General features: G+C 47.2%; 1 protein-coding gene across 1 annotated transcript in view; it reads right to left on the minus strand.

Moving 5' to 3' along the window:
- Positions 1-296: 296 nt before the first annotated feature.
- Positions 297-14880, minus strand: part of LOC309379831 (store-operated calcium entry regulator STIMATE-like) — a gene marked incomplete at its 5' end in the record, with an annotated part of 50735 nt that continues 36151 nt past the window's right edge. Inside the window, 4 exons of the mRNA XM_081929296.1 lie at positions 297-865; positions 7575-7691; positions 12258-12341; positions 13969-14081. Of these exons, the coding sequence (XP_081785422.1) occupies positions 749-865; positions 7575-7691; positions 12258-12341; positions 13969-14081 (431 nt within the window). The 3' untranslated portion in view covers positions 297-748. The remainder of the gene's footprint in view (positions 866-7574; positions 7692-12257; positions 12342-13968; positions 14082-14880) is intronic.

The following is a 14880-nucleotide window of genomic DNA, read 5'->3' on the forward strand; positions in this document are numbered from 1 at the left end:
TTTTGTTTCTGTACTGTTTGGAATGTATAAAATTATGAAAAGAAACGCAATAAAAATTTTTTATAAAAAAATAAAAAAAAAACAGAATAGACTCCTCTCAAGAGACGATTCAAAGGACAAGCATGGCTTCCAAATACGAGGAAAGTTTAAATATCAGATATTTATTACACTTCTTATAATAAAAGCGTAAAAAAGCAACAACAGTTGAGTCGAGATTAGTCCTCAGGCTTTTTGTTTTCAAAATAGAGTTTTGCAACCTGATTATTATTATTTTTTACGAGTGATCCGTGTGCAGATTTATGAGTGATCTGTGCAGTTTGCATGCCAGAAGTGTCCGCTCCAGACATACAATCTTGATTCTTTCAAGGATGCAGTGTTACCATTCAGACCCACACAAAATCTGCCACCAGCTGGCCAGCCAGAATCAAGTCAACCCACTTTCGTCTCATTTGCATGAGCACAGCTCAGGAGAACAAAATGCAACCAACAATGTAATCTTCTGTCAATCAAATACCCAGCACCATACTCCCGAGAAAAGACCAGGAATGATGGGAAATCCCATGCGCATTATCACTTTTGGACGCAATGGGATGGCGCCACCTTGTGATCCTTATTTAAATGCATAATTGCCACAGTCGCTCCACTTTCCAGGAAAACCAAAGATGGGAGCATCATCTGCGAAGCATCTTTATTGAAGGTCTCTCAGTTGCCACTGTCCCCTCCTTTCGGCTCAGCTCACAATCCCCATTTAAACCGAAACCAGGTGGTCCAATGGTCTTGTCGTCGGATTGACTCGGAGGAAAGATCCTGACTGTTCCTGGACACTCGCAGAATGGTCAAAATCTACGGCCGGACACAGCAGCACCTGCAAAACCAAGGCAGAAAAGCAACATGCCAACTTAATTCTTACTTCATTTATATAATGCCGCTTTTTTAATCGTAACGGGTCACCGCGTATTGCACATTTTAAATCAGGGAAGTTTGTATTTAAATGTTTCAATGGGGTTGTTTTATTGTGTATCTTAATCAATGCTTCATATTTTTAATGTTTGTGTAACGTAGCCCATCTAGGAAAAGGAAGACTCCGATCCTAAACTGTTGCAGCCACACTCATTTGTGAGAAAGGCTTCGGGAGTAAAACCTGAGGAACAATCCATATTCGCTGCCTTGTGGGACATCTTTGGGAGAAGAAAATCCTAAGGAGTAAACCCTACCTACACAGATCAGATTAAAAACTTTAAAATATTCAACTTAATTTTTTAAAATTTAGCTGTTCACTGTTTGCTATAATAAAACCTTTAAGCGGCTAACAAAAAAAAACCATTAAAATCATCAATAAGAGACTGTTAAAAACAGGTATTTAAAAGATAACAGTAAGCTTAGTAAAGGTAAAGGGTAAAGGGACCCCTGACCATTTGGTTCAGTTGTGACCGACTCTGGGGTTGTGGTGCTCATCTCGCTTTATTGGCCGAGGGAGCTGGCGTACAGCTTCCGGGTCATGTGGCCAGCATGACTAAGCCGCTTCTGGCAAACCAGAGCAGCGCACAGAAATGCTGTTTATCTTCCTGCTGGGGGGGTACCTATTTATCTACTTGCATTTTGATGTGCTTTTGAACTCCTAGGTTGGCAGGAGCAGGGACCGAGCAACGGGAGCTCACCCCGTCGCAGGGATTCAAACCACCAACCTTCTGACCAGCAAGCCCTAGGCTCTGTGGTTTAACCCACAGCGCCACCCGTGTCCCTTAGCAGTAAGCTTAAAACAAATTAAAACACACGCCGAGCAAATTTGATCACCACACTGACCCTCCCATGGCCATCAAAAACTGATGGATTGTTTTGTAATTCTGATGCTGTTGCAGAAAAATTCAGCTAACGGCATGCCCTGCATGGCCCCAATTTATTTAACCACCGTACAATCCTATACACGTCTATTCAGAAGCAAGTACCATTGAGTTCAACAGGGGTTGCTCGCAAGGTGCATAGGACTGTTTAGAGAATGTAACGCAAACATTCAGCAGAGTGCCTTGAAAGCTCAGCCCCGGAAAAACAGGGTAGTTAACAATGTACCAACAGCTCTTCTTGGCTCCAGCACAAATGACTGTTTGTTCCTTTCTTGTCTACCTCCCAAAGTTGCACGTTCATTTGCAGAAAACGGAACAATAGGATCTGCCCGTGTTTTAGTTACGGTTAAGGCTGCAATCGGCAGGAAGGCCGGGCGTGGGGGTGGGGAGGAGGCAGCCCCTGTGATGACCAGAAAGCTAAAGAGGAAATCCAAACACAGTGAACATCCTCCCATTTAAGGAGGAAGTGGGAGAGGATGGCAGACACCACAGCATGTGATGCCTAAAGTCCTAAGGAGAGAAGAAAGCCTTGCAGGATAAGGCCAGTGACCTACCGATTTCTCACAGTGGCCAAGCAGACACTCCAAGGCAGGGTCAGCAAACTTTTTCAGCAGGGGGCCAGTCCACTGTCCCTCAGACCTTGCGAGAGGCCGGACTACATTTTTTTTTGGGGGGGGGGGGAATGAACAAATTCCTATGCCCCACAAAACAAAACAAAATTCCTTCCAGTAGCACCTTAAAGACCAACTAAGTTAGTTCTTGGTATGAGCTTTCGTGTGCATGCACACTTCTTCAGATACACTGAAACAGAAGTTTCCAGACCCTTCTATATAGTGAGAAGGTGGGGAGGGGTATTACTCAGAAGGGTGGTGGGAATGGGTGATTGGCAGATAGCTGTGATGAGCCTGTTGACGACTCTTAACGACTGCAATAGGTCTTACAGGAAAAAGCAAGGGGTGAGAAGGTGAAAAATGGCTTTGTCATGTATAATGAGATAAGAATCCAATGTCTTTGTTCAGACCAGGTCTCTCCATGGTTTTAAGTTTGGTGATAAGTTGCAATTCAGCAGCTTCTCTTTCCAGTCTATTTCTGAAATTCCTTTGTAGTAAAACAGCTACTTTGAGATCTTGTATAGAATGTCCTGGGAGATTGAAGTGTTCTCCTACTGGTTTCTCTGTCTTGTGATTCCTGATGTCAGATTTATGTCCGTTTATTCTTTGGCGTAAGGTTTGGCCTGTTTGTCCAATATAGAGAGCTGAAGGACACTGTTGCCCCACAAATTACCCAGAGATGCATTTTAAATAAAAGGACACATTCTACTCATGTAAAAACACACAGATTCCCAGACCGTCCGCAGGCCGGATTGAGAAGGCGATTGGGCTGGATCCGGCCTCCGGGCCTTAGTTTGCCTACCCATGCTCTAAGGGGAAGAATGGAAGCAGGATCTGAGCTTAACAGTTCGTTCCTGGCTTGCAAATTTCCAGCAATTGGCATTCAGAGGCGACAGTGAATACAAAATGTAGCCATGAATTTGCCTAAAGGGAAGCTGAGACTCCAATACTTTGGCCACCTCATGAGAAGAGAAGACTCCCAGGAAAAGATGTTGGGAAAGATGGAGGGCATAAGGAGAAGGGGACGACAGAGGACGAGATGGTTGGATAGTGTTTCTTCAAGCTACCAGGATGAGTTTGACCAAACTGCGGGAGGCAGTGGAAGACAGGAGTGCCTGGCGTGCTCTAGTTCATGGGGTCACGATGCGTCGGACACGACTAAACAACTAAACAACAACAACAAAAGTTACCCCTGACTGTACATCCAGTCGTGGCCGACTCTGGGGTTGTGGCGCTCATCTCGCTTTATTGGCCGAAGGAGCCGGCGTACAGCTTCTGGGTCACGTGGCCAGCATGACTAAGCCGCTTCTGGCGAACCAGAGCAGCGCATGGAAACACCGTTTACTTTCCCGCCAGAGTGGTACCTATTTATCTACTTGCACTTTGCCGTGCTTTCGAACTGCTAGGTTGGCAGGAGCAGGGACCGAGCAACGGGAGCTCACCCCATCGCAGAGATTCAAACCGCCGACCTTCTGATCGGCAAGCCCTAGGCTCTGTGGTTTAACCCACAGTGCCATCCACGTCCCTGTGATGAATTTGCCTAATCCTCTTTAAAGCCGTCCAAGTTGGTGGGCATCTCTTGGGAGTGAGTTCCACTGTTTAACTATATGCTGTGTGAATAATCGCTTCCTCCTTCTGTCTTGTCAAGCCAGTCAGTCAGTCCCCCTTTCCTAAGGAATTCTGGGAAATGGAGCACTTTGAGGGGAAACAGGGTCTTGGCACCCTTATCAACTACAGCTCCCAGGATCCTCTGGGGGAAAGACGTGACGCAGTGGTTCTCAACCTGTGGGTCCCCAGATGTTGTTGGACTACAATTCCCATCATCCCTGATCTCTGGCCTTGCTAGCTAGGGGTGATGGGAGTTATAGTTCAACAACATCTGGGGACCCACAGGTTGAGAAAGGCTGGTTTAAAGCAATATAATACTCCTGTCCTCCTAGTGGCACAGCAATAAAAGTGCTTGCACATTTACAAAGCTAAGCAGGATCTAGGGTGGTTTCAAACTGGGTGGGAGACTGAGTGTTGAGATTCTGGCATTACAGGGGGTAGGACTAGATGACCCTTGGTGTCCCAGGAAGATCACCTCAGAGCTGCTAACACGGTGATTTGTCTTCACCTGTGGAGACATACTCCATTGTCTCTTGAGACAGATGGGGGCAAAAAACCCACCAAATTATTATTATTATTATTATTATTATTATTATTATTATTTACTCGAGTTTCTAAAGGTATGATTTCTAGGCAGGTTTTGCTCATTTCTCCTTCCAGAATGGGCAGCAAGCCTGGCATTTATTTCCTCGCGAAGGAAAGCAAAGGAGATGCTTCTCTCGATTTCCTTTTTTAATAGTAGCAATTATGGAGCTCAGGCAGGACTGCATGAATATTTGGTGTGCTCCCATTCAAGCCTTGCAGGAACTGTATACTTGCCCGCTCTGCCGTACTCTGCACTGCGAAGAATGAAGAGCTTTATTTCAAAGATAGGACCTGAAATCTAAGTGGAGTGGATAGCTCTTGGCGCCTGCTTGCAGCCAGACATGATCAATGCGGATAAAGCTCTTGAGGTATTGACCAGAAGTGAAGCCAGGAGTCCAGGTTAAAAAAAAAGTCTCTACTGTACATCTCTTTGAGGAGCAGGAGGAGAAACTGAAGGGAAATCTGTTCCAAGTATTTTCAGCTGAGTGAGCAAAGAAGAACTATGATTAAGATCGACCTCAAGCAATCCTTCACGTTCCAGAGGGTCCACTTGCACCCTGCTATAACTAAAATTTCTGCGGCTGTTGTTTGTTTTAAACTGTTTTTAAGCAGCCGTTCTCAACCTGTGGGTCCCCAGATGTTGTTGGACTACAACTCCCATCATCCCTGATGTTATGTACTGAGTTGAATAGGATCCAAAAGGCAGCAGTCTGATTGGTCCTAGAACAATAGGATTCAGAATGCAGCAGTCTGATTGGTCCTAGAACAATAGGGTCCAGAATGCAGCAGTCTGATTGGTCCACAGGAGCCAACCAATCCAGCTCCAGAAGTGAATCCGCAACCAGATTGGCCTACAGGTGAATCCCGGAATTAGCCAATCACGTGGGGCCCATTGTGTAAATAATGTATATAAAGCAGACATTCTGGGGGAACTTCCATTCCTCCTCACCACTATGAGCTGATAAAGAGCATGAAATCCACTCTTGACTCCGAGTATATTTCACCTGAGCTCTGGCCTTGCTAGCTAAGGGTAATGGGAGTTGTAGTTCAACGACATCTGGGGACCCCCCAGGTTGAGAAAGGCTGGTTTTTAAGGCTCAATTTTTAATTGCCCTGGACAGAGTGAAGGTCTCTCTATACAGTAGACAGAGGCAGCGAGCCAACCACTGTCTACTGCAACTAGGAGGTCTCCTCCTCTTCCTTCCAGCTAGAATTTGTACATTGCCAAAAAACTGAATTTTCAATACAAACACACGCAGTCCCTGGAAACCGACAGGAGCGAGGTTAAACGACACAGACAACGATCAACTAACCTCGTTATGCCCTTTGACCACAATGCATATGCAAACAGAGACATGGGATGCTACAAACACAACCTCCCCAGGGGCCCAAGTTGTGTGAGCAAAGGCCGAGAACAAAGACCTGCTGGGAAAATATTATGGATCTTTTCCTTTGAACTTGCAACGAAGGTCATGGAGGACACTGAGCCGAGAGGAAGAGCCTCCTTGTCTGCTTTTGGGAACAACAGGAAGATTTCGACCTGCCTGGTTAGTGCCCAATGCCTGCATTGAGTTGTTCCAATTGTGGAGTGGGGATTCCCCCCCCCCTTTCTTAAGATGGGTATTTCTTCCTCGCACCAATTCAGTGAGTCACCGCCGCTCATTTTATGGCGGAAAATTGAGACACAAGAACTTCTATTTCATTCTTTGCCAACCAGATGCCCTGCAGAGGTTCTGGAACAGGAGGAGGTGCAGGGACCAGGAATTGGCCTGCAAAATATCTGGAGGTTTTACAAGGATTTTAAAGGATGTTTGGTTTGTGCTGGAGAGCGGAGCAATGCCTGTTTTTAGAACCTTGTGCTTAATGCACCCAAAATCAGCTGGACTTTCTTTTCCTTTTAGAAAATCTTTTCCTTTTACAAAGGCAAAGGGACCCCTGACCATTAGGTCCAGTCGTGGCCGACTCTGGGGTTGCGGTGCTCCTCTCGCTTTATTGGCTGAGGGAGCCGGCGTACAGCTTCCGGGTCATGTGGCCAGCATGACTAAGCCGCTTCTGGCGAACCAGAGCAGCGCACGGAAACGCCGTTTACCTTCCCGCCAGAGTGGTACCTATTTATCTACTTGCACTTTGACGTGCTTTCAAACTGCTAGGTTGGCAGGAGCAGGGACCAAGCAACGGGAGCTCACCACGTCGCGGGGATTCGAACCACCGACCTTCTGATCGGCAAGTCCTAGGCTCTTTGGTTTAACCCACAGCGCCACCTGCGTCCCTCTTTTCCTTTTAGCTTCTTCTTAAAAGAAAAGAGAAAGGGCAAGAGGGAGCATTTAATGCTGTGAAAATGTTGGGGAAATCCTCAGAGGGACTTCTGCAAACAGGACAGCCACTATCCCAGAGAACAGAATCTCCGCCTTGTGTACAACCACTTATTCAAAAGACATCTCAGGCGACATCTACACCATACAGTGTCGTGCCAGTTTTTGTAAGACATCTTGACTCCCAGTTCTGGGGGAAAGGTGGAATAAAAATGATAATAATAAGGTAACAGAATTAGGGATGTGGGTGGCGCTGTGGGTTAAACCACTGAGCCTAGGGCTTGCCAGTCAGAAGGTCGGTGGTTCAAATCCCTTCGACGGGGTGAGCTCCCCTTGCTCGGTCCCTGCTCCTGCCAACCTAGCAGTTCGAAAGCCCATCAAAATGCAAGTAGATAAATAGGTGCTGCTCCAGCGGGAAACGGTGTTTCCGTGCGCTGCTCTGGTTCGCCAGAAGCGGTTTAGTCATGCTGGCCACATGACCCGGAAGCTGTACGCCGGCTCCCTCGGACAGTAAAGCGAGATGAGCGCCGCAACCCCAGAGTCGGCCACGACTGGACCTAATGGTCAGGGGTCCCTTTACCTTTACCTTTTTAATTTGATGGGTCTTCTGTTCTCACCTGGTATTCTTCATCCCGCAAAGCCCGTGAGATTTCCATCACTCCACTGATTTCAAAGCTTTCTTTCTGCTTGTGTTTCTTCATGATCAAGCTGTCCACTACCCAGAACATAACAGCCTTAAAAAGAGAGAAAAACAAGGGAGAAACCTATTCATACAGTCGTACTTTGGTTTTCGAACAGCTTAGTTCTCGAACGTTTTGGCTCCCGAACGCCGCAAACCCGGAAGTGAGTGTTCCGGTTTGCGAACGTTCTTTGGAACCTGAACGTCCAACGGGGCTTCCGCGGTTTCTGATTGGCTGCAGGAGCTTCCTGCAGCCAATCAGAAGCCACCCTTTGGTTTCCAAACGTTTTGGAAGTCAAATGGACTTCCGGAACAGATTCCATTCACCTTCCGAGGTATGACTGTACTTGAAGAAGAGGGACAAACATCAGGTTCTGTATTTCCAGGGCGGAAAACCTGAAATTCTTCACAAGAGACAGGGTATATTTTGTTGCTGCTGTTGTTCAGTTTTGGGTCCCCACTAAAATGTAAGGAAGATTCCATGTCAGTACAGTGGTACCTCGGGTTACAGACGCTTCAGGTTACAGACTCCGCTAACCCAGAAATAGTACCTCGGGTTAAGAACTTTGCTTCAGGATGAGAACAGAAATCGTGCTCTGGCAGTGCAGTGGCAGCAGGAGGCCCCATTAGCTAAAGTGTTAAGCTCAGGTTAAGAACAGTTTCAGGTTAAGTACGGACCTCCAGAATGAATTAAATTCTTAATCTGAGGTACCACTGTACAAAAAAAACACAAGAAAAGAACAAGCAACACCCAGACACATAAAACAAAAGCCAGCGTTTTGGAGGGTGGAGCAAAGCCATTCATGGTTCCCTGGCAGGACTTCAAGGAATTCATTTACAAAAAGCAAAAGTTAAGAGTGACTGATCAGAAACAAAGCCATCCTGTGTTTCTTCTAAGCATTTAAACCGAACGCTCTCCTGCCACAGGGCTCTGACATCAGAGACATACCGCTGTAAAGGGGGCATTGGTGTTCTGACATACCGCTGTTCTGGCATTGGTGGAACCAACGCTTGCATAAAGGAGCACCAGGCCATGCTGTGCTGGGGGCCTGGTGTGGGGGCACCTGCTTTGTGCCTGCCAAGTGCTGCATCGGCTGCCCAGCAGGCGGCAGGGGGCACAGCATGTGGTTTCCGCTGTCCCCAAGCGGAATTGCAAGGCTCGATTCTGGGGAAGCTGGCGCGAGAAGGGCGAGACAGCCGTGCCGATTGGGGCTGGTGTTGCCTTGCTGGGGGCTGGGCAGGCAAAGTGGGCTCTGTTTGTGCTCTGCCCCTGGCATGGGCACTCGTGTGTGTGCGCACACACACACAAATGCTCTGCCGCTGCACTGTAAACTAAGCGACTGTTACCGTATTTTTCGCCCTACAGGACTCACCCGGCCATTGTTTTAGAGGGGGAGAACAAGAAAAAAAATTCTCCCCCTCTCTGTGCAGCGCCCCTTCAGCGAAGAAGAAGAAGATGAAGAGTTCGGATTTGATATCCCGCCTTTCATTCCCTTTAAGGAGTCTCAAAGCGGCTAACATTCTCCTTTCCCTTCCTCCCCACAACAAACACTCTGTGAGGTGAGTGGGGCTGAGAGACTTCAGAGAAGTGTGACTAGCCCAAGGTCACCCAGCAGCTGCATGTGGAGGAGCGGGGAAGCGAACCCGGTTCCCCAGATTACGAGACTACCGCTCTTAACCACTACACCAGACTGGCTCTCAGCGAAGTGGCAGGAGAAACGGAGCCCCTTCCATTTCTCCTCCCGCTTAGCTGAAGGGGCACCTACCCTTCTTGCTCTCCAGGCTTCAGCAAAAGCAACGCAAAGCCTCCGGAGCGAGGAGGGAGCGCTCCCACTGCACTTCGGAGGCTTTGCATTGCTATTGCTGAAGCCAAGGAGCCTGCATTCACTCCATAAGACACATAAACATTTCCCCTTAATTTTTGGAGGGGAAAATGTGTGTCTTATAGAGCGAAAAAATACGGTATTCTTGTGAAGTGGTCCCCACCTGTAACGTCAGCACAAATACCAAGGGTAGAGGTAAAACCGAGTTTTGGTCGAGAAAACAGCTGCAACGCACTCAGCTTATATGATCCCAAGACGCTTCATTGCAAAATAATGACTGTCTCAAAGCAGGTAATAAATGATAGCAAGAAATTAATTTATAATGAGCTCACGTAGTAACATTACGTGCCAAATCTTTTTATGCCCCTCCCCGGCTGATGGCTTCCTATTGTTCTGCCAGTTTTAAGAGCAGATGAAAAGATTTCCCATAAATGCTCTACGTTTTCTTCTTCTTTTAAACAACAACTGTCGTACGATTTGTCATTTGATAGAACAAGAAGGGTGCAGATAGCAGCTTCCTGGGTTTTTTACTAGCATGTTTTTATAGCTCTGATCCAATCCCCTTTAAAAATAATTCTGCTCTGTCAGATACACAAAAAATCCAGTATCCTTAAACCAGATACCTTCATCGCCACTTGCGCTTGTATTATATATCCGTTAGATTTTTTCAGACATGTGAAATGCCTGTTGTTTTCCAAACTCTTGCTTCTTATTGAAGAGAATTTGAGAATGCAGCTTTCTGGTTTTGTTGCCTTGCCAAGAGGTCTCCGGATTACGGAATCTGTGGGTTCTGGTCAGTCTCCTCCCACCTCTTTTCCCCAGGCCTCAGCACAAAAAGAGAGGGGCATTTGTTCCTCTTCATCTGGGGCAGACAATTAAAGGGCAAATCTTTTTAATCCTGCATTGAGCTTCCAACCTCAACGTCAGCTTCCCAGCATCAGAAAGAGCCAATCACCATTGCTCTGTGGCAGAGAACCTGTTTTATATGCAGAAGATATTGATCGCTGGCACCTCCAGGTATGGCTGAGAGCCCTGTCCGAAATCCTGTTGCCAGTCAGCATAGCCAATACTGACCTAGATTGACCCACGGTCTCCACCCAGCATAAGGAGGGTTTCCTATGTCATCATGAACCAGTAGATCGCCAGTGTTGAAGCAATGATTCTTCAACATCAACTTCATTGGACAGGTCATGTTGTGCAGATGCCTGATGATCGTCTCCCAAAGCAACTACTCTATTCCGAACTTAAAAATGGAAAGTGTAATGCTGGTGGTCAACAAAAGAGGTTTAAAGACTCTCTCAAGGCAAAACTTTAAAAATGTAGTATAAACACCGACAACTGGGAAACACTGGCCTGTGAGCGCTCCAGTTGGAGAACAGCCTTTACCAAAGGGGTCATGGGCTTTGAAGACACTCGAACTCAGGATGAAAGGGAGAAACGTGCTAAGAGGAAGGCACGCTTGGCAAATCCACACCGTGATCAATTCCCGCCCAGAAACCAGTGTCCCCACTGTGGAAGGATGTGTGGTTCCAGAATTGAATTGGCCTCCACAGTCACTTTCGGACTCATTGTTAAAACCGTGTTTATGGAAGACAATCTTACTCGGCTACAAGTGATCGTCAAAGAAGAAGAATCAATATTGGACAAATCTGTCAATTTCAGTCTCTCTCTGTTTCTCATGTTCGTCTTTAAAGCTCAGTTCTCCATCTCAGTTTGTGGATTTATTTATTTTTTAGTCCGCACGAAAATACACTTGCACTTTTATCTGTAACCCCCTTTTCAGTCCTGCCAGGGAAAAAGGCAGGGTATAAATAAATATACAGTGGTACCTCAGGTTACATACGCTTCAGGTTACATACGCTTCAGGTTACATACGCTTCAGGTTACAGACTCCACTAACCCAGAAATAGTGCTTCAGGTTAAGAACTTTGCTTCAGGATGAGAACAGAAATCGGGCTCCGGCAGCGCAGCGGCAGCAGGATACCCCATTAGCTAAAGTGGTGCTTCAGGTTAAAAACAGTTTCAGGTTAAGAACGGACCTCCGGAACAAATTAAGTACTTAACCTGAGGTACCACTGTAGTTTACATTTATATTTATTTAGTGCTAATTTCTCCCTCACATTTGCCCTAGTAGACGCAGAGCTGTAGCTAGGTGATCTTGCGCCCCTGGCAGAACCGTCCAGATTGTGCCCCCCAGCCAAGAAAAATAGGGGAACCCCTCCCTCATATCATATAAAGACCCTCTATTAAAAACCTTTTCTTATAAGGCAATAATCAATATTTTTTATTTATACACATACTTATGGGCATATTTTAGCCGATTTTGCACCCCCCCCTCACCTGCACCCATGGCAGGGGCCTTCCTCGCCCCCCCTTAGCTATGGCCCTGAGTGGACGTATTTTTGCAAAGCAATTTCACCCAGTATAATGCACATCCATTACACTGTTTTGCACACTTTGACCCAGGGCATGTACTTAATCTAAGCATTACGTGCTTGAAGAGAGCAAGTTCTGAAGGACGACTGTGTCTCAGCACACTTCCCCACCCCCCAGAAAGTGTGAATTAGGTATGTGTGCCTTTAAATATAACAGAATCAAATTTCTCACTGACTCATACCTCCAGTCCACCTGGCTTTCCTCAGAGCCCAGACACCACCTCATATTTCCAAAGGCTGAGATCTTCCTCCACATCAGTATTTTATCACAGGGTGAAAATCCCCCCCCCCGCCTGAGCCGCTTCAAAATTGCAGCCTGAAAACAGACAGAAAGCTAAATATTTCCTCCCAGAAGTTACTCACGTTGACTATAAAAGGGACCACAAGCATCACCAACACCAGCTCCAGCTGTGGATCAGGAATGTAGTTCAGAAGAATCTCTTGAAGCTGGAGAAGGCATAAAATACCACACACCTTTTAAAGAGATTAAATGCATCCTGCATGCTTACTAAACAAGGTCTGGTCCATGTGGTCCCCTTCAGATGTTAGGTAGGACTTCAAATCCCATCACCCCTGCCCACACTATCTAGAGAGGAAAGGGTATGTTTGCAGTTGAGGACGTTCGCAAATGTGCCCTTGCCAAGTCTGAAACTGGCTTCATGCAGAGTTGGCAAGTTTCAAGCCCAGCGGTTCAGGAAATCTAGAAAGCCAAGTTGTTTGCGATTTTCCTTTTGTCTCACAATGATCTACAGATTTTTAAACTGCAGCCACGCATCACACTCAGCTGTCCCCAGCCCACTTGGGAATGCGTTTGCAAGAATGTGTGAATCAGGGATTCCTTCCTGGTGGTTAAAGGTAAAGGGACCCCTGACCATTAGGTCCAGTCGCAGACGACGCTGGGGTTGTGGCGCTCATCTCGATTTATTGGCCAAAGGAGCCAGCGTACAGCTTCTGGGTCATGTGGCAAGCTTGACTAAGCCGCTTCTGGTGAACCAGAGCAGCGCACGGAAACACTGTTTACCTTCCCACTGGAGTGGTACCTATTTATCTACTTGCACTTTGACGTGCTTTTGAACTGCTAGGTTGGCAGGAGCAGGGACCGAGCAATGGGAGCTCACCCCATCGCAGGGATTCGAACCGCTGACCTTCTGATCAGCAAGCGCTAGGCTCTGTGGTTTAACCCACAGTGCCAACAGCATCCCAATAGTTTTTCCTATTCCTTCCTTGCGAGCAGATCCGCAGGTTAAAAACAAACCCAGGGTTTCAGGTGTCTCATCTGTTGCTCAAAGGAACGCATCACAAGGCTTATACCCAGAACAAATTTAGTTGGTCTCTAAGGTGCAAATTCACCCATTAGCCATGCCTGAAATATGGGCGACTCCACTGAATCTAACCCAAGGAGTATCTCTAGACCAGGGGTCAGCAAACTTTTTCAGCAGGGGGCCGGACCACTGTCCCTCAGACCTTTGTGGGGGGGAGGCAGACTATTTTTTTTTTTCTGAGGGGTGAATGAATTCCTATGCCCCACAAATAACCCAGAAATACATTTTAAATAAAAGCACACATTCTACTCATGTAAAAACACCAGGCAGGCCCCACAAATAACCCAGAGTTGCATTTTAAATAAAAGGACACATTCTACTCATATAAAAACACACTGATTCCTGGACTGTCTGCGGGCCGGATTGTGAAGGCTATTGGGCCGGATCCAGCCCCTGGGCCTTAGTTTGCCTATCCATGCTCTAGACTAAAGTCCCATCTGCACTATGCATTCAAAACAGTATCATACCGCTTTAAGCAGTCAGGTCTGGGAATCCTGGGAATTGTAGTTTAAGAAGGGTGCTGAGAGTTGTTTGGAGACGCCCCTCTTCCCCTTACAGACCTACAACACCCAGAGGTCCCTAGAAAGAGATATTGTTTGTTTCACCACTCAGAAAACTGCAGCTCGCTTATCCAACGATAGTTCCCAGGATTCTTTGGGGGAAAGCTTTGGGATGGCTTGTTCCCCTCCCTGTCCTCAGGCCAAGCCTTTTCTGCCTCCTCTTATGGAACAGTTCACATACACCTTTCTTACCTTCGTCCAGCCAGGAATGAGCAAGACAAGGCCAACTGTCGTCTTCTCAAAGACCATAATCAACAGGTAGAGGATGCACTGCCCAATCCAAGCAGCTGCTTGTGGAGGATCACCTGGAAGAAAACGAAACGATGGAGGTGAACCCCAAGTCCGTGGGCCTATAAAAGAATCGGCAAAGCCTGACAGGGAAGCCAATCACCCAATAGCACTCAACAACCACCAGCCGCTTTTTCCTTTACACTGATGCATATATGCAAGACAACAGAGAGCCGTTGTAGTACAGTGGTTGGAGTGTTGGACTAGGACCTGGTAGATAAAGGTAAAGGGACCCCTGACCATTAGGACCAGTCGTGACCAACTCTGGGGTTGCGGCGCTCATCTCGCTTTATTGGCCGAGGGAGCCAGAGCACAGCTTCCGGGTCATGTGGCCAGCAGGACTAAGCCGCTTCTGGCGAACCAGAGCAGCGCACGGAAATGCCGTTTACCTTCCCGCCGGAGTGGTACCTATTTATCTACTTGCACTTTGACGTGCTTTCGAACTGCTAGGTGGGCAGGAGCAGGGACCGAGCAAGGGGAGCTCACCCTGTCGCGGGGATTCGAACCGCCGACCTTCTGATCGGCAAGTCCTAGGCTCTGTGGTTTGACCCACAGCACCACCCTTAGGACCTGGTAGACCAGGGTTCAAATCCCCACTCGGTCCACTGAGTGCACTTGGGCCCAGACACTTACTCTCAGTCTAACATACCTCACAGGGCTGTTGTGAGAATAAAGTGGGGAGGAGGAGGACTATGTAAGTGTCAGGGACTGGGCAGAGGAGGAATGGTGGAGACCGCCGCCCCCCAGCCTGAACCTTTCAATGAAGAAGACGACAGTTCAGAATTACAACAGGGGTTTTTGAGGGAGGTCACAGTT

Source organism: Podarcis melisellensis (genome assembly GCF_964234715.1).
Source record: "Podarcis melisellensis genome assembly, chromosome: 10".
Lineage (NCBI taxonomy): Eukaryota > Metazoa > Chordata > Lepidosauria > Squamata > Lacertidae > Podarcis > Podarcis melisellensis.